The following is a 25,331-nucleotide window of genomic DNA, read 5'->3' as shown; positions in this document are numbered from 1 at the left end:
CCCCTCCCCGCAGCCCCGGCCGGCTGCGAGAGCCGCCAGCGAAGCCCTGCCGGGGCCATCAGCGCCGCTCCGCGCTGCCTGACGTGCTAATCCCTCCCGTTTGCGCACTGCCAAGAGGGGTAAGGGAGATAAGGGATCCCGGCCGGCCAAAAATTCCCACGGGAAGAGGCCGCTTTGCTTTCCGCGAGCTCCGGTTTGGAGGCGCATGGTCTGCTCGCCTCCAGCGCCTTGCACCTCCATCCTGGAGAGATGTGGGCAGCCGAAAGGGCTTAGATGTCCTCAAAGGATCCGGGCCGGGCTCATGGGACGAAGGGTTTTGCCGGCCGGGCACAGGCCAGCATGGGAAACTGCCCACATCTCGGTGCACGTATCCCACCTCCCCGCAGGGGAAGCGCTGTGCCAGTCTGGGCACCAAAAACGGGAATGGAAAAGGCCGATGCTTCTGGGGGGGGTCACAGCCGATGTCTCACAATGCAAAAGTGTTTCGGTACCTGGAGCCAGGCTGGGTGTTGGGATGCCGTGTTGGGATGCGGCTGCCCGCTGCCAGCACCTGGGGCAGGAGGCAGCTGAAATCAAGCCCCCAAACCTGCCTGGCGATGGCACGGCGATTAGCTTGATTGCAAACAGCACGCCTAATGAGGTTACACTGCTACCTGGGAACTTTGCAAGCTCTTAATTGCCCGCTCTTTAATTGTGAGGCTAAAATGCATTAACAGAAATAACTGTCCTTTGGAAAAAAATAAAAAAATAAATCAAGGTGCAATCTGTGTTAGCACTCCGCAGAGAGACAAACTTTGCCAAGGGCTCAAACTCTCCGAATCCTCCATTCCTGCAGTGAGGAATTGCAGCTGAATGCTTAAAAAAAAATACCTTTGCACCAGAGCAGGGTGCTGCAAAGAGGGGGGCGGCGGGCAGAGGCCCGGGCAGCCCCCTGAGCCCTGTCTCTGCTCTGTGGCAGCCTCGTGTTTCCGGTGCCTGGTGGACGTGGTCCCGGTGAAGAACGAGGAAGGCGTCGTCATCATGTTCATCCTGAACTTCGAGGACCTGGCGCAGCTCGTGGCCAAGAGCGCCGGCCGGAGCCTGCACCAGCGGCTGTCGCACAGCTGGCACTCGGGTGAGTGTCGCCGGCGGCCGCGTGGGGACGGCGGGGACGGAGGGAGGGCGGCGCTGGCCTTGGCGGCATCCTCTGGGCAACCTCCACCATCCTGCAGATGAGGAATGGGCTGAGCCCCACGGTGGTCCCGGCCGGGGCGCAGACCTTGCAGCCCCTCCGTACGGGGACGGCGCGACGGTCCCTCCCGGGTCGCCGGCTGCCCAGGAGCAGATGTTTGCAATTCTGCAAAGCCATAGCTCCGCAAGCCGGTTAATCCCGCGTAGTTCGGTGCTGAAGCCACGCGGTCTGGCCCTGGCACCCTCTTCAGCCTCTTCCTTTGGGCTGGCATGGCCCCGGGGTCGGAGCATCCCGATCAGCGGACTGATCCGGCTCAAAAGCGATGGGGCAAAAAAGGGCTTTTGAGCCTCGCCGCCGGCACGACCCACAGCCCAGCTGCCGGGCTCCCCTGCTCCTGCTGCAGGTCGCTCCCGATTCGGGGTGCTCCAGCGCTGGGGGTCACGGGGGTCATCACCGGACAGGGTGAAGCGGCGGTGGGTGCTCAGGGGCAGCGAGGTGACGGCACCCTTAGCCCGGGAGAGGTCCTTGTTCAGCGGTGGAAGGAAGCTATTGCATGTCGCCGTGGCCGTGCAGCCTATGAGCCTCAGCTCTGCCTGGAGCTGGAAGGGTTTACAGGGGCTTTCGGAGGCAGGGGAAATTCAAATTCCCGTTTTAGGGAAGGTTGAAGCAAAGGGAGAGCCATGATGAGGTTCTTAAAGGTATTCAGATGCTAAAAGATGCATTAAACACACTGCAGCGTCTTAGACCCAGCCCTGGAAGGAGAGTCACAGTTTCTAAATATTGTCCTGCTATCCACTGCTCTGTGTTAGTCATCTATATTTTTATGTAGGTAAATAATCTGACATATATCTTAACGCAAACAGTGTGCCTGGCGATGCGTTTCACTGTATATAGCAGTGTCACCTGCCGTGCTTCAAGTCGGGCTGGAATACATGGATCAAAGTTAATGCAGCGGGACCAGGCCAGGTCTATCCCCCCGTGCTGCCGCGCGCAGGGAGGCACGGCAGGGCCGGGGACGCATCGCGGGACGGACGGGCAAAGCAGCAGCCTTCTGCCGGCAGCAAGCACTGCCCGGTGCGGCTGCACGGGGCGCATCCGCGCTACCTGTTGGATCAGTACTTTAATATGAGTTTTAAATGCATTCACAGTCAGTGCATATTTGTACAGCAGAGCCGTTGATGTGTTTGCATACGTGGCCGTGTGTACCAGCGGAGACGGTGTGTGTGATTAATCATTTTGCATGTCGTTATGCCGGACGTACGCACACAGGACTTACGGACATATGTGTGTGTAGGTACATCTTGCTTGTGCATGTGTTCCTACCGCTATGAAGCAGTGAGTTTTCTCTCTTCGGTGCATTAATATAATAGCAGTTAACATCTACTTTAACACAAGGCTGAATGGACTGCTAAGTACATCCTGAATACCACCAACGTTGCTGGCTTCCAGCCTCTTCAGCTGTCAATATGTCTTGACATATTACACTTTTGTATCCTATCTAAAATAGCCTGAGATGTGTGTTTGGCTACAGACGGTACCCACATAGAAATGGCACTTATTGATTTCCTGCGCGCTCGATATTATACTGCATACCCCAAGGAGGCTTGCTCAGGTTTCAAAGCCAAGCCCTGGGGAGCGAGGAAATGCCAGAGTTGCCTGTGCAATCTCAGATCGGTCTCTTGTGCATAGGGTTTCTGACTGAGTCTTTAATTACACGGCCACAGGCGGCTGCTTGGCCGGTCCCTGGCTCGCTCGGTGCGCAGGGAAAGTCGGCTGCTTGCTTCTGCCATCTGCAAGGTTGGCCTCGGTCTCAGCTCAGGCTCTGGGCTGCTGCGAGGGCAGATGAGGAATCAGGCTCGGGTTGTCCAGGCCAAGGTAGCAATCTAGAGGAACTGGGCCAGGGGTCATCTCCTCTCTCACCAGCTGTGCAGAGAGTCAGGAGCCTACCATAGCTTTTTGGTTATGTATCAAGGCTAAGTGAAGGGAGGTAAATCCTGCCAAAAATGAACAGCTCCTCAATATGTTGCTTTCTCTTAGAGAGAATGATGCATTTCTGGAGATCCTGTAGCTTCCATCTCATCCAGGGATCTCTTCCCTGTGCCATCAAGAGGTATTATTGCTAATGGAGGATGAAGACATAAGGAAAGTCAGCCAAAGTATCACCTAACATTGCATTGAGGTCACTTAATTTTTAATGTAGGGCGAAGCTGAGCTAAGCAAGGGGTTTCTCTCCCTGGCTCCCGGCCCTGCATGGTCCTGCACCTGCGGGACTCTGCTGAGCCAGCTCCACTCACTAACCTAGCAGCAGACCAGCCCCTCAGTTTTGCCCCGGGGAAGTTTTCTGTCCAATTAGTGAGTACAGCCAGCTCTGTTGAGAGCCGGATAGATGCCAGAGCTGGCCCAGGATAGGAGCGGGAGGCCCAAAGCAGGAGGACATGCCAGGGGAGCGTGTGCTGCTGCTCAGGCTAATGGAAGCCCTGTTGTAGGAGGAGACCATTGCCTCCTCAGTGGGTCAGCCTTGCAAGTGGATGAGAGATTTTGTCACTAGGGGTCATGACCATGGACCTGGCGTCTCACCCTGGGTGCTGCTGGGGAGCATGCCCTAGCAGACATGGATTTCTGCTGGTTCCTCTTCAAGTCTGACCCCTTCTCTCCATCCTTCCTCACTCCCATCTCCCCCAGCCCAAACTCCTCGCTCTGTGTCCTGCTTGCCTTAGGTGATCTCACCTCCAGCTTCCCCTCTCAAATAAAGGGAATCCACATGGACTTGGACACCTCTGCTTGAACCAGTTCTCTAGCCCCCTTCGGTGGTCCTTGGAGCTTCTCTCTCCTCTTCCCACCCAGCCGCTATGCCTCCTTTCAGCTCCACAGTCCTTACCCAGTTTTGGTGTCTGCTTCACACAGTTGTCCCACACTCCCAGCTCCCACTTTGCCCCTTGCTCTCAGCCCTGCTCTGCCTCCTCCCCTCTCTTAGCACCCTTAGCCCAGGCAGTTCCCTTGCCATCGGTCCCTGGGGCGCCGGTGAGGTGGCCTCCTCATCGCCCATGGTGGCAGCAAGGGCACTGCCACACGCAGCCTTTGTTCCAGCATCCCCTCCTCTAAAATCCAGAATAACCTCAGGAACAAAATTCCTAGAACTATTTTTTTAAATGCTTTATAAACTTACAGGCTGATTTTTTATTTTTCCCAAGTCCCACCAAGGAGATTTAGAGGCTCAGTTTCCTTCAGGTCCAAATCCCTTAAGTGGCTTTAACCTCTTTATCTGGTTTAAACATCTTCTGCACCTTTCCATCTTGCATCTGCTAGTGTAGCGGACTCTACTCCAGTGCAGTGGTGCTTTCTGCTGGGCCAGGGTCTCCCTTGAGCGGTAGCAGTTGAGCCGGTAGGAGCCTTGAGACAGCACGGAAAGAGCGAGATTGCTGGAGGGGGAAGGGCCATGTGGCACAGGGGTCCCCCAGACGCCGGCTGAGCAGCAGGAAATTCGCTGCAAGGCCTGGGGACAGCAGGACGCAGAGGTTCTCCGCGAGGCTCGGGTTCACACCCGGTCCCAGGCCAGGTCCATATGGCGTTATCAGAGGTGCAGTGGCCAGGCCAGTTGCAGGGAGGGGAGGAGCAGGAGCAGCCCTGCGCTTGAGGTGCTCTGGGGGCTGCTCTTCTCCCCGAGTCCCAGCCAGCCTTCAGTATCACTCTGGGAGGGCAAGTGGCCCTCGAGAAAAGCTGGGATCCCGCTCTCCAAGCTCCCTCCACAGTGTGGCTGAGCTGCAGGGTCTCTTCCCTAGGGAGCTGGTTCAGTGCTGGCCTGGCGGGGATTTACCAAAAACCCTGGCATGTGGCACAGCCTCAGCCCAGGCCCTAGCTGTAAAGCATGAGATCCAACACCACCAACCCAGGAGGATGTGGAGCACCAGTGTCCACCAGCAGTCTAACTGGGAGACACCTGTAGCCTGTTCCCCTGCCACTGCCCCTGACTCTCCCCAGCCATCTCGTTCCAGCCGTGGTGTGCAGCTAGGTTACATCTGTGTCTCTTGTGTTTTGTTTGTGTTTTTCTTTTTAACAAGGTCAAGGTAGGAGGTTGAAGTTTAGTCTCCCGTCCCTGCGGCGACTCAAAATCCAGCGGAAATCTCTGCCCACCAGTGAGTTTGATGGAGTAGCCATTGACTATGGAAAGGTAACCGTAGCCTTTGTCTGATATAAGTCCATGCCTCAGGCTAGGACTCAGTGCTCTTCCTCAGCTCTCCCCACCCCATTCCCCTTTGGCTGCTGTAGCTAGTGCCGCATTCGGTGGTAGGGGCTCCCACGATGGGTCAGTGCTGAGCATGAGCCTTGGCAAGGGCTGGCAGTGAGCGTTGTTGCCTTGGTTGCATGGGATAGAGCTAGAAGCTGCTGCTCCGAGGGGCCAGCCTGACGTGGTGCATGCCATGGCGCTGGAGAGGTTTGCGGGGGGCGCAGGAGACATGCACTAGCCTGCTGACACTGCTGCTGAAGCTAGGAGAAGGTCTAGCTTAGTAGCGTAAGTTGCCTGGATGCTAGAGCCTCATGGGTATGCAGGGAGCCAGCAAGGAATATGGGATGCGCTGCCCGAAGGAGGGAATGTGCTGGTGACTGCAGTGAGACTTAAAGCAGGTCTGGTCTGAGCAAAGAGCAGAAGTGGCAATGACTTGCAGGCATGCCTTGAAATGTCGCATTTCCTCATGTTTTCCCGGCAGTGCATGTCCCATCCTAGGCAGCGTTGGCAGTGCTGGTTTCTCAGTCCTTCCAGGGACCTTCTAAAGTGCCAGCTCCCCCGTTACTGCAGCAAAGATTTTGTGTTTGTAATGGAGAGTGATGCAATCATTGCTGACCATGCTGAAAAATATCTGTGGCCTTTTGTAATGGAACTTCTTTAGAGACTGTTGTTCTCATTATCTTCTTGACTGTCAAAAGCATTCAAGGTACCTCCAGGCAAAGATATGTTGCGTTCTGAAACATTCTAGGTGGAGGCAGAAGGCTCCAGGTAGGAGTCTATTGCTCTGCTAAGGTATGTCCAGGTGCTAGGTTGTTGCTGTATTAGGTATATCCAGACAGACTGGATATAGCTGCTTCTCAAAATTACAGATATGATCTGGTGAAAGGTACCTGTCTTATCAGAGGTTCTACTTATGGAAAGTTGAAGACATCTGTAGTATTGTGAGATGCTCTAGGTATATCAATCTCAAGGACACTAGTGCTGCTAAAGGCTCTAGGTGCTCCCAGGTAGAAAGGACGTAGTGCACTGCAACATTTTTAGGTATTCATATGTGAAAGATGTTTGCTGTTCTGTTAGATGCTCTGATGACAACCTGGTTACCCACCACCAGTGGAGTCTGGTCCAAGTGATGGCAGCCCAGCAGATGTAGAGGCAAGCAAGCAGCTTGACCCCGTCCAGGCACTCATTCAAGACATCCTGAAATATGCAGTAGGGACCCTAGGGACAGTGAAAAGTGCCACAGCCTTTTGTTGCCTTGGGCACACAGGCAAAAACACGGTCCTTCCTGTGGATATGACTGGAATGGGCCTAGACCCTCAGATTTCTGCCCCAGAAGGTGGTTGCTTTGTACGCCCCATTGCAGGCGTCATTAAAGGCTGGACGTTCTTTAGGTCTCCAGGAAAAATGTTTCACAATGGCCAAGGGGAGGTGTAGGAGAGGAAGGACCACATATGACAGAGTTTGCAAGCCCAGCAGCTTCTTCAGTGCTTTCCGGTGCAGAGCACATCATCTCCATTAGACACCAGCACAGGGCCTAGAGCACTGACTCTCCTTGGTGGTTTGAACTCTTGCAGTGAATGAGGACAGGGCAGGTCCAGTGGTGGGACATAGGTACACCTTGGAAAAGAGCATCTCAAGGCATGTTCTCCAGGGCAACCTATCTCTATAGTTTCCTCTTTTCTTGCTCTGGCCTGCTTCTCATCTGCTCAGCAATGCCTTGCAAATAGCCCTGCATTTGCTCAGCCTCCAGGGAGCAGGAGGCAGCTGCAGGGGCCATCTCGGTGCTACAAGAGATATAGAAGCTGCCAAGTCCCCGAGGACTCGGTAGCCACGCCACAAAGCACCCTCAGTTCTGGTCCAGGTTGGAGCTGAACTCATGAACCAGCAGCGCTTCCCAGCCCTCTGCCCTTCCTCTTACCTCTCCCAGCTTCCCCCTCCTTTCCCCTCTCCCCCCCACCCCAGCACTCAAGGACCCCTTCTAATGAAACGCTTTCTCCTGGCTGTCTTAAAGCCTGGTGGTGACTCCCTGATTTTGAGGGACTTGAAGACATCGCCCAAGGAGAACTGTATGCAGTCAGAGACCGAATCCCTCCTGGAAAAGGAGAGGAGGCCAAGCCTGGAGGCCGACCCCACCGTACAACACTCACCCCCGAAACAAGCACCTCCCTTGCTGGGCCAACCAGGGTCACATGCTGCTTGGGGTTTGGCTCGGTCTCGCCCTGGGGGCAGCTTCCACAGCCTCCGCAGGGTCTCCTCCTTGGACAACTTTGAGGCTGCGAGGTCTGAGTTCCAGAGAAAATTCAGGGAAAGGAGGGCAAACTCAGGTAGGGGAAAACCCACGGAGTTCTCTGTCCTACTGTGGGAGCGGTGGTCCTCCACTGAGTGTCCTCCTGTGCACTTCTTGGGGGGAGGTCTCTTACCCTGTACTGTTTTTTTCCTCTGAGAAGGGGAGATAAGGTGGGGTCTTCTCCCTAAAAACACACTGATTTCAATGTGTTTCCCTGTGCAGGCGGGTTCTGCTCTTTAAATAGATTCATCTGTGTTTTTGTGAGTGAAACGTGTGAGACTGCGTGGTCTTGTGTTTGGCTGCCTCATAGATCTGCCTGGTGTAAACCTTATGAGAGGCATCCTGAGCTCCCATCCCACCTCCCCCGGGAGGGAGCAGAAGGGGTCAATCGGCAGGTGCAATATAAGCAATACCCATGGATTAGAGGTGAACTAAACACCAACTAATCCACCTCTGTAAGTTTGGAGGAAATGTACCTTCACCACGGTATTCACTTCTGGATCTCTTGTTCTCATGATGTTGACAAATAAGATGGAGGTCAGGCAAGAGAAGCACCAGCAACCAAGGTGCTAGAAGGATGGAGAGAGATCAGTCTGTGGTGTTTGGCTAGTGAAAATGGGGTAGGGGATCATGACTCCTCAAATAGTCAAAATTTACGGACTCTCAAGAGGAGGGGATGTAGCATGGAGGAAGGAAAAGGGATCTAAGGGGGAGGAGAAGGGTGGACAGCAGGAAGGTCAGTGCTAACTGTGCATGTTCAAAGTGTCTTCAGACACTCTTCCTGCCAGTGACATCTCTTGGGCTGGTATCAGAGTGCAAGGGATAGAAGCAGCAGAAAACTGAAAAAATAACCCTGCCTTGCCCATAGGAGATAGATGGGATGGGACACAATGGTTACGGTGCTCAAGGATGGTTCTAAACCTCTGGGCCTGGGTATGTGCCTCTTCCACGGCTGCACCTTGCCAAGAGCCAGTCCATGAGCCAGCCACCTCCGGGGCCTCTTCCCTGGTCCTGCATCTGAGTGTTCTCAGGGAGGAAAAACAGGTGCTTGATCTGGGCAGGTCCAGCAGGTCACTAGTGTGGACAGCCAGGAACCAGCACCTGGGGCACTGTGACCCAGATCAACAGGGCCTGGCAAGCCCCAGACTGGCTATATTTCTTCTTCAGGAGAAATCTCTATCCTCCCCCTTGGAGCCTGGGGGGTGGAGGATACGTCCATGTGAGAACACTGCCCAGCTCCTGACTCAGCTCACTGAACAAGAACCAGGGCAGCAGCTCAAGAGCTGTGTTGGCCATGTTAGAGCATGCAAATATGGAGGAAACCTGCCTTTTCATTCACCTCCTTTCATGACAATTCTTGACATCCCTTCCTGCTGCGCTTCACTGGGGCTGGTCCCTAACCCACCACAATCTTCAGAGATAGCTAAGGATGTTGGGTACTCTATATTTTGGCAGCCAGTCTGAGACCCCTGAAGGAGGTTTGATGGTGAGAAGGTGGGTGATCTGTCTGAAAATCAGGCCCCTCTCAGGCATCTCAGTTTGGGCATCCCATGTCAGGAGCTGCCCTGAAGAAGCTGAGCCTTTATGGCCAGGCAGACACTGTTACCCTTCTAGGTGGCACCTTCTGGTAGTCCCCAGCTCCTGGCTGTCCTGCCACGGAGGTCAGGGCCCTGCTGATCTGCTCCTGTTCCTGCTGCCTTCCTGAACGGTCCTCTCCACCCTGGTTTTCTTTCAGAGGCTTCCCACGTCAAACCCAACCCCCCGAACTCCACCTCGGACTCGGATCTCATGAAGTACCGGACCATCAGCCAGATCCCCCAGTTCACGCTCAACTTTGTGGAGTTCAACCTGGAGAAGCACCGCTCGGGCTCCACCACGGAGATTGAGATAATCGCACCCCACAAAGTGACAGAGCGCACCCAGAACGTCACCGAGAAGGTCACACAGGTATGTCAGCAGCGGGACGTCTCCACACAGGACCGCGACGCTGTTGTAGCAGCAGGCATGGCTGTGTTGGCACATTGGTATGTTCACAGCAATTTCTGTGGCATATTTTTTGGAGAAGAGGGAAAGGGAGAGGAGAGGATAGTGATACCTGGCATTTCCACCCAGTGGGAAATTCCAGCCTCTCTGCATTTTATTTTTATCTCTTCCTGTATGAACCAAATGGTTGAAATAATAGCATTTTTTTTCACTGACTCGATATTTCGGGGTAATTTGTATACAGAAGGAACACGCCTTGCTTTGAGTGCGCTACCCCAGCCTTCCTCCAGGCTGCTTTACACCACATAGGCGTAGTTCGAGCTCCCGCATCCCTTTTCTGCTCTGCATTGCCCCATCTGACCGTGACTGTCATGAGAGGTGGGGTGCTGGGGGACACGGGCACGAACCACTTGCAGCATGGTGGCACTAACGATGGGCTCCACGTCCCCTCACGCTGCCTGGGATGCGATCGGGAGCACGGGAACCACGCAGAGGGGCCACGCGTTCCCCTGCAAGACAGCAGGTGGCACTACACCGTCACCGAAGGGGACACGCGTGGCACTGCGCAGTCACCAACGTGCGTGGCACTGCACTGTCACCACAGGGGGCATACACAGCAGTGTAATGTCACCAAAGGGGACCCACGTGGCACTGTACTGTCTCTGAAGGGGACATGCATGGCAGCACACTGTCACTGTAGGTGACACACACGCCAGTGCACTGTCACCATAGGGAAGGTGTCACTGTAGGAGAGGTGCATGGCATTGCACTGCCACTATAGGCAATGCACATGGCATTGCACTGTCACCCTAGGAGACATGCATGGCATTGCACTGTCCCCGGAGGTATGCCTGGCACTGCACTGTCCCCATAGAGGACACACGCGACACTGCACTGTTCCCAGAAGGGCCAAGCTTCTCCTGCCTCTGGATGCATCCCAGTGCTGGGAGTGGGGAAGTGCTGGTGCAAGCACGAGCGGGGAGGGGACATAAGCCAGCCAGGACCCATCTTGGTGCTCACCTGCCCAAGACACACATCAACCGCAGGCCTGGGAGCCGAGCTGGGAGACGCGGGGCTCAGGGAGATGCCCACAGCAGTATTTCCTCCTTCTAAGCACAGGAGAGAAAATATTTTTAAATTGCCATCGGAAAATTATGACTTTGAGTCAGTGAATGAATTAAAAGTCGATAGGAAAAGCCTGTAGTGGGAATTAGGAGAGCCAGTGACCTGCAGAATAAATCTAACGGCACCCCTGTCTCCACCATTGCCGGCAGCAGATGCCTAGGGAAGATTTAACGGCAGGACAAACACAGATATCCAGCAGCAGAAAATCCTCCAGCCTCAACCGTTTGCAGCTTGGGCGCTTGCTGAGCCAGAGGGGGGTATTTAAATCCCAGGGCCCTGATGGAGTTTCCTCCCGGCCCCATCAGCCTCTGGCAGCAGTGAACAGGCTCCTTCCTCCCCGCGGCATTTGGGATTTTATAGATTTGCTGCCCCACTTGGTTGACCCTATAAGGCTGAAGCCGGCTTGGCTGTTCCTCTGCTCTGGGGCCACCCAAGTGAGCCCAGGTCCCTGGGGACAGGGGAGCACCCACGCGCCCCGTGATCCGGCAGCTGCCGTGCCGGGATCACCGCTAAGAGACAGGGCTGATGCTGGTGTGGTCAATGCTGGTCATTAGCCGGCTGCTTGATGACGGTCATTAGCCGGCTGCAAGGTGACGGGATGGGAGTTGACAGGCCGTGGCTGTGGGTGGGCTGGGTGACAAGGGGCCCCCGCTGCCTGCACCACGCTGGGAAAGGTCAAGTCTTCCCTTCGCCTTAAACCTCCCGGCCGGGTGGGACATCCCGGTCCTCTCCTCTCGGTCCTCTCCTCTGCCTGCTGCACGTCGCATCCATCCACGAGGCAGCGCCGCCTCTGAGGACCCAGGCGTCCGGCCTTCCCGGAGCGGGATGCCAGGGAAGCGGGGCCATCTCACCCCAGGACCCCCCCGCGCAGCCACGGGAAGTGCCTCCAGCCAAGCCACGGCTCGTCACTCCTGGTCCCTAAATAATTCATGGGGGAGGCAAAGAGAGCAATGAGACCCAGTTAATGGTGTCTAAAAATACCGGCTGCCTGGCAGAGAGAGCCAGACACGGGCTCTGCATGGGTGGCGGGTGGCCCCGCAGCAAGCAGGAGGGGAGAGCAGGTCACAAGTGCAACGAATGCATCGGTCTCAGCCTGCAGGGACGCCGTCTCCAGGGGGCACGGCTGGAGGCAGGCGTGCTCGGATGCCAGGGGGTGCCAGCATTGCCACGCCATGCTAAGGTCCTGCCTCGCACGGGGACACCTCGCCAGGCCCTCTTGAGTTGCCCCGGGGGCAGCGGGCGGTGGCAGAGCAGGGCAGGAGGGAGCTGGGCTGGCCTTGGGGCAGGGATGCGGGTGCTGAGATGCAGCAGGATCCGTGCCCAGGGGGCACCGGGATGGGTCTCAGCTCCCGCAAATGACAGAGCAGAACGGTGGGTCAGTGCCTGTGGGCAGCCAGCACCGCGGGCCTGATCCTGCCCAGTCCCTTGTGCTCAAGGGTCTCTTCGTGACCCCCCCTGCACAGCTTGGGGTCCTCCTCCCTGACCCTGGGCCCCCCCCAGACCCCACAGCACGGGGCAACGGGGAGCAGAGGGATGGCCCTCGGGTGCCAGCGGTGGTCTGGCTTAGCCTCCCCTGCCCCGTCACCCTCAACCCGCACCCAGCTCCCTCCCTCCCTCCTGCCGGCTGCCTCGGGGTGCAGGACGCTGCGGAGGGGGTCCGGCGGGGCTGGTCTCGCGCCCCACCATCGCCACCACGTGCAGAGGCTCCCCGCGGGGCCGGGGCCACCCACGCCACCGAAGGGGCCACCCCGCAGCCGTCCCCGTCCTGCAGGGCCAGAGAGCAGCAGGGACAAGGCAGTAGCAGGGACAAGGCAATAGTGGGGGCTGGCTCTGGGTTGGTAGGGATGTTCTTTTTGGGGTTGCTTGTTTTTCTTTTTCGCTCCCGCTGCCCCACGGGCGCTCTCCTCCCCACCAGGGCCTGAGCATCGATCGGTTTTGATTAATCTGTGCCGGGATCCCGAATGCCCTTTGCAGCCGCATGTCTCCCGCCTGCCCGGGTGAGCGCATGCACGTGGGTGATGCCACCGTGCCGGCCCCGGGGTCACCCACGATGCCAGTCGCTGCCTGAGCACGTGGCGATCGGGGCCTGCACGGTGGACGCCCAGATGTCACCACACACCGGCTGCCACCCAGGGCGCCGGGCTGGCCGCAGGCAGGTAGGAGCCGGGAGCATGGACGGGGCGTGGGACCGGCCGAGGCCCCAGGCTGCGGGATGCAGGAGCAGCTGCTTGCTCATGGGACGGGGCTGTGGGACTGGGTCCGCTCGGTGTCCCCTCGCTGGGCAACCTTGGGAAGTCCCTTGAGCCCAAGGGCATGAGATGAGTGTTGGAAACTGCCCCCAGACCCTTCCCCAATGACCCTCAGCCCTCCCTCCCATAGTCCTCCTGGTCCCCAGCAGCTTACATTTTGTCCCCACAGCGGCTTCAGTGCCCCCTGGGTGCTGGCATTAGTCCTCTTGCCATGGGGACTGATGGGCAGCGATGAGCCCCTCTGTCTCCTCCGGCAGCTGGGCAATGCAGTGAAGAGCCAGAGGAGAGGAGGGAGCTGGGATGGGCCTGGAACATTTGGGGATTCACCAGGTGCCGTGTGAGCTCCAGAGCATCTCCCCAGGAGGGCGGACAGACCCAGGGACATGTGACAATGTGAGAGGATGGCCACGCACGTGAGACTGCTTTGTGCCCGTCGGCTGGCTGCAGGTCATCTCCATCTCTGGGGATGTCTCCAGATAGTCCAGAGAGAGAAAGGGAAATGGGGCATTGCCCAAGGCCAGGGTTTGCTGCAGGTTGTGGTGCTGTGGCCTGAGCTATCCCTTCTGTTGGGAGGATGGCGGTCCACAGGGTAATGCCAGGGAAATGTCAAGGCGAAGGTTTCCGCTGGGGCCAAGGAAGGCACCATGCCAAGCTCACATGCTGCTGAACACTCTGGTTCCCTCAGGGCCAGGCCACACAGTGGCCATGGGATTGGATTTCCAGCCTCACCATCCCCAGAGCCCCATGCCGAGGATCCCCAGCAGCTCCTAGAGCTTGCAGCACAGAGCTGAGGGCACAAGGAGGCCCGGCAGGAGGCATTCAGACTGATTCCTGCCAAGCGTTCTTTCTTCCCTGCTGACGTGGTAGGGTCTGAAGAGTGTAAAGCAGGTTGACGCCCAACGATGCTCTGGCCATCAGAGACAGCCAAAGAGCTGGCAGACAGTTGTGTCAGCAACACAGTGGGGCAACTCATAATCACCTCGTTGCCTCCTGGACAAACACACATGAAGGAAACCAGGGTGAAAAGGGTGAAGGAAACCCACTGCCATACCAGCATGTGGGAGCTGCTCACCCAGATCCTGGCCTTGACCAGCTGCCCTCCTGGTCTCTGTGTCCTTCTTACCCCCCCATCTACTGGCAGGTGCTGTCCCTGGGGGCGGATGTACTTCCCGAGTACAAGCTGCAGGCACCACGCATTCACCGATGGACCATCCTGCACTACAGTCCCTTCAAGGCCGTGTGGGACTGGCTCATCCTTCTGCTGGTCATCTACACGGCCGTGTTCACCCCCTACTCAGCTGCCTTCCTGCTCAACGAGGAGCAGGTGGAGGAGAAGCGCTGGGACTGTGGCTATTCCTGCAACCCGCTCAACATCATTGACCTCATTGTGGACATCATGTTCATTGTGGACATCATCATCAATTTCCGCACCACCTACGTCAACATCAACGACGAGGTGGTGAGCCACCCTGGCAAGATTGCCATCCACTACTTCAAGGGTTGGTTCCTCATCGATATGGTCGCGGCCATCCCCTTCGACCTGCTCATCTTCCGCTCTGGCTCCGATGAGGTACAGGCTGGGCCAGGAGGGCAGCGTCCATTTGGGGAGGAGGGGACTCACAGAGGGGTTGAGAGAGAGAGAGAGAGAGATGGGAGAGACAGAGAGGGGAATGCATGGGCTGATGTAACTGATGGATGGCTAGATCTGCGAGGAGAGGGATGGTTAGTCAGAGGGATGCACAAGAATGTTTTTACTGCTATTTATTAAGCAGCTGGGACTCTGTCCAAAGGATTAGACAGCCTGGTGTCCGCATTGATCCTACTGCAGGTGCTAAGATATAGTCCAACTGTACCTGCTCCCCTCCGGAGGGAAACAGACTGAGGGTTGACCCAGCACAGCAGACTGGGAGCTCAGTTTAGGGACTAGCCCCACATACCAGGGAGGCTGATTTGGGGGCTGTTTTGCAGCCAGGCTCAAAATGTTGGCAAAACCTTCCAGGATGGCTCTGTGGTTACTGCTGCTATAGAGCCCCTCCCTTGGCTCAGGGCCTGCAGAACAGGGTGACAGGCAACTGTTTGGGGAGCGATGGTTGGCAACATGAGGACCCATCAGGAAAGGGGATTGGGTTTGCCTTGGCTCCTGTCGATTGTTTGCCTGTAATCTGGGTTTCCTCTACAGTCAGTGGCGGAAAACCCATTTTTCTAGTGTGATTCATCTAACCTGTTTCAGGTGTCACCTCCAGGATAAGGTGATTCATGCTCTCAAAGTGCATCGTCATCCTTTAAAGGGAGCTTAGCCAGGCTGGAGACATGTCTTTGGCCAGACTTATCCTCCCTGGTCCCCCACTCGTCTCTCAGGTTTCTTGCATCTCCCCTGCAGACCACCACTCTCATTGGCCTGCTGAAGACAGCCCGGCTGCTGCGCCTGGTCCGCGTGGCCCGCAAGCTGGATCGGTACTCCGAGTATGGAGCAGCCGTGCTGTTCCTGCTCATGTGCACCTTCGCCCTCATTGCCCACTGGCTGGCCTGCATCTGGTACGCCATCGGCAACGTAGAGCGGCCCTACATGGAGCACAAGATTGGCTGGCTGGACAACCTGGGTGACCAGATCGGCAAGCGCTACAATGACAGCGATCTCTCCTCTGGCCCATCCATCAAAGACAAATATGTCACTGCCCTCTACTTCACCTTCAGCAGCCTCACCAGTGTGGGTTTTGGCAACGTCTCACCCAACACCAACTCTGAGAAAATCTTCTCCATCTGTGTCATGCTCATCGGCTGTGAGTGCTGGGCCATGCCCCACCACCCACATCCCTGCCTTGGAAACCCCGGGAGGCTGGAGGGCTGAAGCAGGCTGGTAACATGGGGAGAGAGCCTGCTGGGCTGTAACATGTGTGGTTTTAGCAGAGGTTTTCCCTCCACCCATGCCTTCTCTGCGCAGGCAAATTGATGGAGAGATAGATAGAAATACGGGTTTCAGAAACCCGCTGGTTTCCAAGTCCATGATAGTTTGGGACTGCTCAAGGACCAGCAGTCTGGTGCTGGGGTGAGAAGTGGAGAGCATGACCAACTGGGGCAGCTGAGGCTGCCTGTGTCCTGCTGAGTCCTGCCCTCTCGTTACAGCTCTGATGTATGCCAGCATCTTCGGAAACGTCTCCGCCATCATCCAGCGCCTGTACTCCGGCACAGCCCGCTACCACACCCAGATGCTGCGGGTCAAGGAGTTCATCCGCTTCCACCAGATCCCCAACCCCCTGCGCCAGCGCCTGGAGGAGTATTTCCAGCATGCCTGGTCCTACACTAATGGCATCGACATGAACGCAGTGAGTGGAGGGCGGGAAGACTCCATGCTCCTGGGGGCACCTCATCCTAAATGACCTGGGATCCACCTCAGCTTCCCTTTCTACCAGAGTGGAAAGGAAGCATGAGAAGACCTGGGTGGCTGAAGACATGTCTAAAGAAGACATGTCTGAATGACCCCCGAAGGTCTGTTAGTCTGTCTGCCCGCCACATACCTCTTTCTCCTTCTCCCCTCTCTCTGTCCATACCTCCACACTAATCTATCTGTCCATCCATGCTCTCTCCATCAGCTTCCCCACACTCTGGCTGTCGATCTCTCTGCCCATCTGCCCCACCATCGAGCACCCTTGCCCAACGGCAGGATGCCAGCCTGGTATCTGCTGGGGCAGGGAAGGCACTTCTCGGCTGGAGAGAGGCTTTGGCCCACACTGCGGCCAGCGTGCTGGGGAGGAGCTCAGAGCCCTCGTCGGCACCGCGGGCTCTTGGGCTGGTGTGTGTTGGCGCCGGCAGAGCCGCGGAGCCCTTATTGATCCAGCTCCCCTCCATGCAGCCGGTTGCTAAGCAAAGTGCATCACGCTCTCAGTGGCAGGGAAAGGAGGGCATTTAAATAAACCTCGATCCATTTTAATTAGAGCCTGGAGAGCTGCTGTTTGTTAAGAAAGAGAGGGATCAATGGTGGAGCCAAGCTGGAAAGACGCCGCGTCTCAGAGCCCCGCGAGGAAGGGGAGCCTTGGTGACGCGCAGCAGGCCTGTGCCGACGGTGCCATGGCCCTGCGGGGGTTAGGAGGGGGTTTAGCCCTGGGAGCCAGGCAACCCCAGACCGATTCCAGGGGTGCTGTGATGGCAGGACTTAGCTCACCAGGGTCTGCAGACTCATGGCCACGGGGTCCAACGCACCATGGCTGGCTCAGCCAGCCACAAGGCAGAGAGGTACAAGAAGGGAAAAGGCAAGGAGAGAGATGGGACTTAGTGCCCACAACAGCCCATCCTCCCACAACGGCCCAGTGCTCCCTGTCCTTCAGCCCTGGCCAGGCCGTTAGCCCCTTCATTTCCAGCCCACGCTCCCCCTCCATCTGAGACTTGATGCTCTCTCCACCCCTGAGCACTATTGGGAGCCCAATTGGTTTGGATGAATTCAGGCTGTCTTCGGCTGCTGCTGCCTCTTTAAAGAACTGATGTAATGGGCAGCATCTGGACTTTTGCTGCTGGGAGAGCTTTGGGTTAAACCTCCTCTGTGAGGTGTCCATGGAGGAGAAACCCTGGGCTGGACATCGACAGTAATAACTAGAAATTAGCCTGCAGCAGGCTACCAGGTCCTCCTGGCTTTGTGCAAACTCAGGTCACAAATCCACTGCGATGAGCTAAACTTGCAGTTTGGATGTGCCACTGCTCACACACATTCCTGCTGGATATTGCTAAGATGCAATATGATCTAATAAATCATCCCGTGTCTTGATCCATTCTTCTATCTGATTTCCCAGGAGGGAAACTAAGGCACCACCAGCAGCTTGTGCAATTGGGACAGAGCCAGGAATAGAGCCACACTTGCTGGCCCCAGCCTGGTGGTCCGAGATTTAGCGATCAGTGGGAAGTGAGCAGAGAGGAAAGCAAGGGCCCCAAGAGCCGTACACCTCTTGCTCTCCAAAAAACCCACAAATCCAGGTGGATTCTGGGAGGATTTCCTGTGGCCAAATCCAGTATAGGAAGGGAAGAGCTGCTTATCACCTGCTGACCTCCCCCTCTCCACGCAAGGATGCAGAAAGCCACCCCAGAGCCTGCTTCGTGCACCAAAGCCACCGGCTCTGATCTCCCTGGCTGCGCATGGACAGGGCCACAGCGAGCTCTGCCCACGCGCTGGCTTCCGTGCCTGCACAACGGGAGTCACCAGTCTTGCACACGCAGAAAAAAGGCCCCTTTCACCCCAGCACCCTGAGCTCTGGCCCATCCTTGTCAGCGGCTTTTTCTTTGTTGCTAATTTTACCTTGATTTCACCTCCAGATTTGCTTTCAAGAGCTTTTGTTAAACAAGAGGTATTTGCCACAGGTATATTTAGCTGTTGCAGCACACAATTGGCCTGCGCTGCTTCTTGGCATTCAGGCAGGTGCTGTTTAATTAGGACAGCACCTCAATACCAGTTTGTGCTCTCATTCAGCCAAGATTAGTGGGCAGAGAGGTGAAAGGGCAATATGCCACCAGTGTGTACAAATAAATTGATCTGGTTATTTTTATTTATTGCTCGGGAATGCTCACATCCCCAGCGCCACGTGTGGCACAAGGCTGGGACGGACAGACAGGCGTCTACTACATAAAGATCAGAAAGTCCCCCCAGTTTGGGATTTGGCTTTCTGGGCTTGGCAAGCACCGTTCAGCGCCAACATACCATGCTGCATATTGTCCAGCCTGCGTGTTGTGGGGTGGAGAGGGTCGCAGCAGTCCTTCCCAGGGGCTGCGGCATGACTGCATCTCTCCCTCGCTCTCCTCAGGTGCTGAAGGGCTTCCCCGACTGCCTGCAGGCAGACATCTGCCTCCACCTCAACCGCAGCCTCCTCCAGAACTGCAAGGCTTTCCGGGGTGCCAGCAAAGGCTGCCTCCGCGCCCTGGCCATGAAGTTCAAGACAACCCATGCGCCACCAGGAGACACCCTGGTGCACTACGGAGATGTCCTCACCACCCTCTACTTCATCTCCCGGGGCTCCATCGAGATCCTCAGGGAAGACATTGTGGTGGCCATTTTAGGTGGAAAAGTCCTTCCTTCTGGGAGGGCAAGGGGTGATGGGCAAGGGGTGAAGGGCGATGGTGATGAGCAAGGGGTTGGAGGAGATGATCCCAGGGAGGATGGTTGGGGACGTCCTGGAGAAGGGAGGGCTATTTCTCAACACTGGGCTGGCCACCATCACCAGCAGACAGGGGATGGAGGATGCAATATAAATGCCAAGGAGAGGCCACAAAGGAGGGAGGAGAGCAGGGCATGGCTCACGATCCCCAGCCCTCACTGATGACCTGATGACCTGGCTCACTTTCCCCATCAGCAATGACTTTCAGGGTGTAATCCCCAGGGTCCACAATCAGGGTCAGGGTTGCTGGACAGCTCCTTGTCTGTGAGCCCTGAGGTCCACTGGTCCAGCACATCTGGAGCCTGGGTGGCCACCAACCTCCCCTAATGAGCTGTCTCCTTGGCACAGGGAAGAACGACATCTTCGGGGAGCCCATCAGCCTCTATGCCCGCCCGGGGAAGTCCAATGCTGACGTAAGGGCCCTGACTTACTGCGACTTGCACAAGATCCAGCGGGAGGACCTGCTGGAGGTCTTGGACATGTACCCAGCCTTCTCTGACAACTTCTGGAGCAACTTAGAGATCACCTTCAACCTGCGAGATGTGAGTGCCAGGGTTGTCCCAGAGAGGCACATGGCCAATGCCTTGAACTGGGTGACTGGGAGGGCTGAAGTGAGGACATCAACCTGTGCTCCAGTCTGGACTGGCCAGCAGCCACGTTTCCAAAGGCTCTCTCCAGGGGTTACAGTTTCCCCCAGGGCCCAGCAGGCATGTGCATCCTGCAGGCTGCTGGGCTCTTTGGGAAAGTTGGCCCAACAACTACACAGGTAGTACCCCACTCTGTGGCACCTGTACCACATCTCCAGGACCACTCAGCCTGGGCAAGAGGTTCTGAGTTGCAAAGTGACTCCAGTAACATGTTTTTCCATATCACAGCAGAACTGTGTTGCAGAGGGACAGGGCATGGGAAGCATCGCTGCGATGCACCATTGCAGTGTGGAGCCACAGTGTAACGCTGTCTCTTTACAGCCCAGCAGCATTTGTGGTGGCAGACGATACAACGTCATCATGTGTCAACACAACAGCACAGGCCAGCCTTGTCCTGCTGTGTCGTGTTGGGCTGACACAGTGCTACAGCACAACAGGACACGGCAGCCCTTCCTGACACCACGCGTCTGTTGGGACATGGTGGCAGCTCATGACTGTCGCTGTGGCAGTGCCTCAACCTGTCACAACAGTGTCACGCTCTTAGTATACAAAATGAGTTGTGCACAGACCTGTGTGCATCTCCACAACACAGATGGGCTGTGTCACTAATGTCACAACATTACGCCTTTGCGTTTTGCCTCCCGCTGCTTTACATTCATGAGGAGAGATGCCATTTCATAGACATGTCCTCACTTTGGTTCTCATCCAAGAAACTGCCCTTAACTTGTAAGACATGTTTAAATCCAGTTTCCTGGAGGGTCATACACATGTCATCAGGCTGCTGAAGTGAGAAATATTCTCAAGCTTTATCAGCTCGGATACCAGCTTGCTCAGAAAATTCCTTTTTAAATAATCAGGTTTGGGATCAGTGAATGACTTGGAGCATTTTTGCCATTGCTGTTGGATTCTTAAATTTTACCCCCAGACTTTGTCCTTTCCTGATATTTTTTGCAGAGACGCTTGCTGGTGAGATAGAAAAGAAAGTAAAATTCCCTCTATGTCCTGTCCCACCCCAGGGTGGTCCTTCCCTCCCCATGACCCTGATGCCCCTCAGCCCCCTGAGAAGTCAAAGCTAACCACTCTCCGAGCACCCAGGCCAGGCTCTAGAGTTCCTTGAACCCTGTCACTGGTCCAGGAGTTGCTGTGTGGGACGGGGCAGCAATGCAGAGCCAGAGGTGGCCAGGGACCAGCCCTCGGAGGATGCTGGCCCAGGCTCTGGATGGGTTGGGACTCCCATGGAAGGGCCAGGGTACCCATGCCCCTGTGACCAGTCCCTCTCATCCCTCAGGCAGACAGCGTTCCCCGTTCACCGCTCAGCGAGGAGTACGACTGCACCTACCGGAGGGTGCGCCGATGCAAGCGCTCCCTTTGCCAGCCCAAAAAGCCTGGTGAGTCCTCCCCTGCCTCCCTCGCCTCCTCACCACCGCTCCGGCTGTTCCCACGCCGGGAGCTCTCATGCCCGGCTTGGCCCTGTGCAGGCTCTGCAGCCAGCAGCACTGGCAGAGCCTGGCTTGCAGAGCTGGGAAGCAGGATCACCGTGCATTTACTGCCGTGGCTCTGGCAGACGTCCCTAAGCGGAGGTGGCTGTCAGGGCCCCCATCCCTGCAAACGAGGCTGTATGTCCCCACCCTGGTAGCACCTACCCTCCCTTTCCCTAGGATGCCTCAGCTCTACAGGCAGCCTAGAGGGGATGGGGGCTGATTTTGCCAGTCCTGGCACCCCCCATACTAATCTGTTGTGCTGCCCCACAGACCCAGACACGGGCACCTCTGATGCAGAGCAGTATCGCACCTCCTCAGAGCTCACCAACCCGCAGGACCCCCTGAGTAAGGACCAGTGGGATGACCTGGGCAGCAGCACCACCCCCTGCTCCCAGACCAGCGACGAGGAAGCCAAGCCCAGCAGCCCCACGAAAGCCGAGCCCTTCCCTGCACCCAAAAAGGACGACTTTGCTCTGCCCGCGCTCAGCCTCGCCACCGCCAGCACCAGCGGCACAGAGCCTGGCATGCAGGCGGCAGAGAGCAGCCAGTCCTACACAGGTACCCACAGATGCAGCCAAAGCCAACAGGAGGGTGGTGAGGAATGCTCGGGCCTGGTGGCCACGTCTCAGGGCAAAGACAGGCAACTTGTTCAGAATTGAGGAGAGCCACACGTGTGGCCAAAGGTCCTTACTGCTTTTTACTCCTTGGCAGTGCCTGCTCCATCCCTCCCATGCCCTGGGGTTTCTCCTAGCACCCAGGGACCCTGTTGGGTGCCAGGGTGATGGAGCTCCATGAGCACCTTGGGAGCCAGGGTGATGAATCCCCACAAGCATGTTGGGTGATGACATTTGGAGCAGGGCTGCAGACAGCGCCTCCATGCCAGTGGGGCCAGGGGATGCTAGAGACAGAAGTGCTGAGATCTCTCTTCCCCTTCCAGCCACCCCCCTGGATGTCCCCAACACGTTCACCTTCTGGGAGGACCGAGAGCCAAATCACAACCTGGAGCCTCTGCAACACATCTCCTTGGTGCACAGCCCCCGGGACATCCCCCTGCTTGACGACTACAGACCGGGACATATTGAGTCCAGGCTGGAGCTCCTGCAGGCCCAGCTCAGCAGGTGGGGCAGGTCCTCGGTGCGGGGTTTGATGGCACCTAGGGGGGCTCTTGGCCATCACCCTGTCCTGCTCCTCAGGGGTGGCTGCATCGGGCTGTGTGCAGCAGATGCCGCCTCCTGATCCCCTGGGAGATTGCACTCCTTGGGGAAGTGGTAAGAGTGCTTTGCAAATATAGAAGCTGCTTGAACTGCAAGTCTTGGCCCTGACTGCAGCCCAACACCTTGTCCACTGCTGTCCCACCACCCTTGGGCACAGCTGCTTTGCTGCTGCCTCCAGTCTTGATGCAATCACAGACATGAAACCACCCACAGGCTCACGACCTGAGCCCTTTGCAGGGCTCCTCTTCCTGTTGCAAAGAGCTGCAAATCTCCTCTTGCTTGAGCAAACGAGGCTTGTGCAGATCATTGCCCTCTAAACAAGAAAAGGCACACATTTTTGGATGAGAAGGAAGCACCACCCACGCCGCAGATGCAGGTTTAAGGGCTCTGGGCAGTACCCACACTGCTGCCTCTTGGCTCGTGCCCTCCTGCACAGGGGTTTTGCCCACCTCATCCAAAAGCCACTTACTTCCTCGGGGTTTGGAGCAGCCAGTTCTGTTTGTTCTGCGCTACACCGGCGGGATGCACTGTGTTAATGCCAGGCTGCTCTGTCCCCAGGCTGGAGTCCAGGATGTCGTCAGACATTAATATAATCCTCCAGCTCCTGCAGCGCCAGCTCTCCCAAGTGCCACCTGCGTACAGCCCCATCTCGCCATCCTCCCACAACCTGGCCATGTACGGCATAGTCCCGCGGAGCCTGGAGCCGCTCGCCCCCTGCGCACCCCTAGAGAAAGAGGAGCAGATGACCCCGGGGCAGGTAAGGCCACCACTCCTAGCTCAGCACCAGCAGAGCCTCCTTCTGCCTCCAGCAGATGGATCCACATAGGGCCAGTGTTTCTCTCCAGCCTTCCTGCAGGCAAAGCACAGCCAGGCTCAAGGGCCCAAGCAAAGCCCGGGGGTCTTGAAAAAGCAGCACGTTTATCTAGAGATGCTTCTGCGCAATGTGCTGCTAGTTTCAGGGGTATCTCCAGCATGAGCAGGCTGCCTAGTCAATGGTGAGGGCAGTGGGTTCCTCTGCTCTGAGGTCTTCTCAGGAAAAAAAGGCATTTGGGGGTTTGGGGCCTGATGGAGTGAGGAGAGACCGTGGCTACATCGTTTTGCTTTTGCCATAACCGACTCGGTTCCTCCTTTCCTCCCAGAGCCCGAGCTACACAGACGTAGAAAAGTTCCACTTGAAATCCAGGGACTCCTTGTCAAGCGGGATACACCTGACTGTGGCATCCGACGAAACCATGACAATCTACTCGGAGCAGGAGCACCATTCCCCAACTCTCCCAAACCCAGAGCCTCCTCACCAAAGGGCACCAAATACCCAGGGACTCTGCCAGGGCTCTCGCTTCCCTTCCCTCCCTGAGCACTTGGAGACATCTTCGGAGCACCAGGACATTCAGAGACACCTCTCCGACCCAGTGCTTCCTGGAAGTTAGAGATGTGGGGGCTGCAAAGCAAGACAAGAGGGACCTCAACTGTGAACTCATTCAGTTGATGTTGATTTTGACTGCCGGGGTAAGATGGAGGACAATGCCATTGGCTCAGGGGTACAATTTGTAGCTGTCTTCTGCCACCGTGAAAGGAAGCATGGAGTGGCTGGCTTCCAAGATCAACATTTTCCAGCAGTTCCCATAGAGTAGATTTTACTTGCACATTATAGCGAACCCAGAGCAATTCTTTCTTGTGGTCACCAACAAGCTGGGTAGGCCAAACAGCACCCACCTCCTCTTCCTCGCCAAGGCTTCCTCTCAAGAATGGCGCAAGCCAAATGAGCCACAGCAACTGGAGGAGGGCAAATCTGCAGCGCTTAGCTGTGAGGCCACTTTGCTGTCAGCTCTTTGGAGCAGGGACCATTGTGTTGGCACTGGGCCTAGCCCAGCAGATCCTGAAGGCGCTGGCGTTACAGAAGGGGTAGTCACCAGAGGAGAGGAGAACTGCACAGTGCGGTACTGGGGGGAGCTACAGGGGTGAAGCCCAGGACAAGGACAGAAGCTATCCCTGTCCTACCTGACTGCCACTGAAAAACTAAGGGCCAACAACCCCCACCACTTCAGCACGCTTCAGCACGAGTCCCAGGGCACCAACCTCTCCAGCAAGGCTGGTTGCACCTTGCAAACCCCAACACACGCATCCCCCAACCCCCCAGATGAACCCAACTGGTCACCGGCCTGGGCATAAAGCACAAAACTCAAAAGCACAATCCCAGAAAGCCGAAATGCCCCAGACACCTCAGCTTATTTCTTTTGATAAAGGTTTGATAGATGCTTCCTCCTCCCCAGCCCTTTCCTAGCAGACTCCCACAGCATCCCTTATAGGAGAAGCCCACTTAGCACTGCCGCCTTGCCGTTCGGTTAGATGCTGTAACAGTCCTAGGCTGCCTGCTCAAGTAATGTATTGAGCTCCCTTTGAGAGTAGTAAAACTGTGAGCACCTCTTTCTCTGGAGTTTTAGTGTACACTTTGCTAATAAAGATGTTTTTGGCACCTAATGTGGATTGCAGCCGTGTTTGTTGGGAGCATCAGCAAATCCATCCCTGGCAGTAGCTTCAGAGCCCAAGTCCTCGTCTGTAAAGACCCCTGAGAAGATTGTGGTCAAACCCCAGTTGCTTCTGCCAGGGCCTGTGGTGCTATCAGAGCCCATGAGCAGATCTTACACATCAAGGATGGGGTTTGGTGGGCCTTTGCTGAGCAATTCCTTCCCAACAGGACGCAGTTTGGTCTCAGCAGCTCTTTGCAAAAGGTTTTCTACAGAACAAGCCAGCTACTGTTCCCCTGTATATGTGAAACGATCTAGCAAACACACCTCAGGCAGAGATTACCCCAAGA

At 56.4% G+C, this 25,331-nt stretch overlaps 1 protein-coding gene across 1 annotated transcript in view; it reads left to right on the top strand.

The window, feature by feature from the left end:
- KCNH6 (potassium voltage-gated channel subfamily H member 6) overlaps nucleotides 1–24,980 on the top strand; it is a 38,422-nt gene extending 13,442 nt beyond the window's left edge. Inside the window, exons 3-16 of the mRNA XM_067311912.1 lie at nucleotides 959–1,114; nucleotides 5,230–5,339; nucleotides 7,408–7,720; nucleotides 9,419–9,630; nucleotides 14,182–14,610; nucleotides 15,421–15,820; nucleotides 16,164–16,363; nucleotides 18,824–19,076; nucleotides 19,523–19,716; nucleotides 21,110–21,209; nucleotides 21,573–21,860; nucleotides 22,240–22,420; nucleotides 23,075–23,273; nucleotides 23,656–24,980. Coding sequence (XP_067168013.1) covers nucleotides 959–1,114; nucleotides 5,230–5,339; nucleotides 7,408–7,720; nucleotides 9,419–9,630; nucleotides 14,182–14,610; nucleotides 15,421–15,820; nucleotides 16,164–16,363; nucleotides 18,824–19,076; nucleotides 19,523–19,716; nucleotides 21,110–21,209; nucleotides 21,573–21,860; nucleotides 22,240–22,420; nucleotides 23,075–23,273; nucleotides 23,656–23,943 — 3,323 coding nt within the window. The 3' untranslated portion in view covers nucleotides 23,944–24,980. The remainder of the gene's footprint in view (nucleotides 1–958; nucleotides 1,115–5,229; nucleotides 5,340–7,407; nucleotides 7,721–9,418; nucleotides 9,631–14,181; nucleotides 14,611–15,420; nucleotides 15,821–16,163; nucleotides 16,364–18,823; nucleotides 19,077–19,522; nucleotides 19,717–21,109; nucleotides 21,210–21,572; nucleotides 21,861–22,239; nucleotides 22,421–23,074; nucleotides 23,274–23,655) is intronic.
- The last annotated feature ends 351 nt before the right edge of the window (nucleotides 24,981–25,331 follow it).

The sequence above is a fragment of the Apteryx mantelli genome, chromosome 28 (assembly GCF_036417845.1).
Source record: "Apteryx mantelli isolate bAptMan1 chromosome 28, bAptMan1.hap1, whole genome shotgun sequence".
Taxonomy (NCBI): Eukaryota; Metazoa; Chordata; class Aves; order Apterygiformes; family Apterygidae; genus Apteryx; species Apteryx mantelli.
Note: the sequence above shows the minus strand (reverse complement) of the source record. Positions and strands in the feature narration are given on the sequence as shown.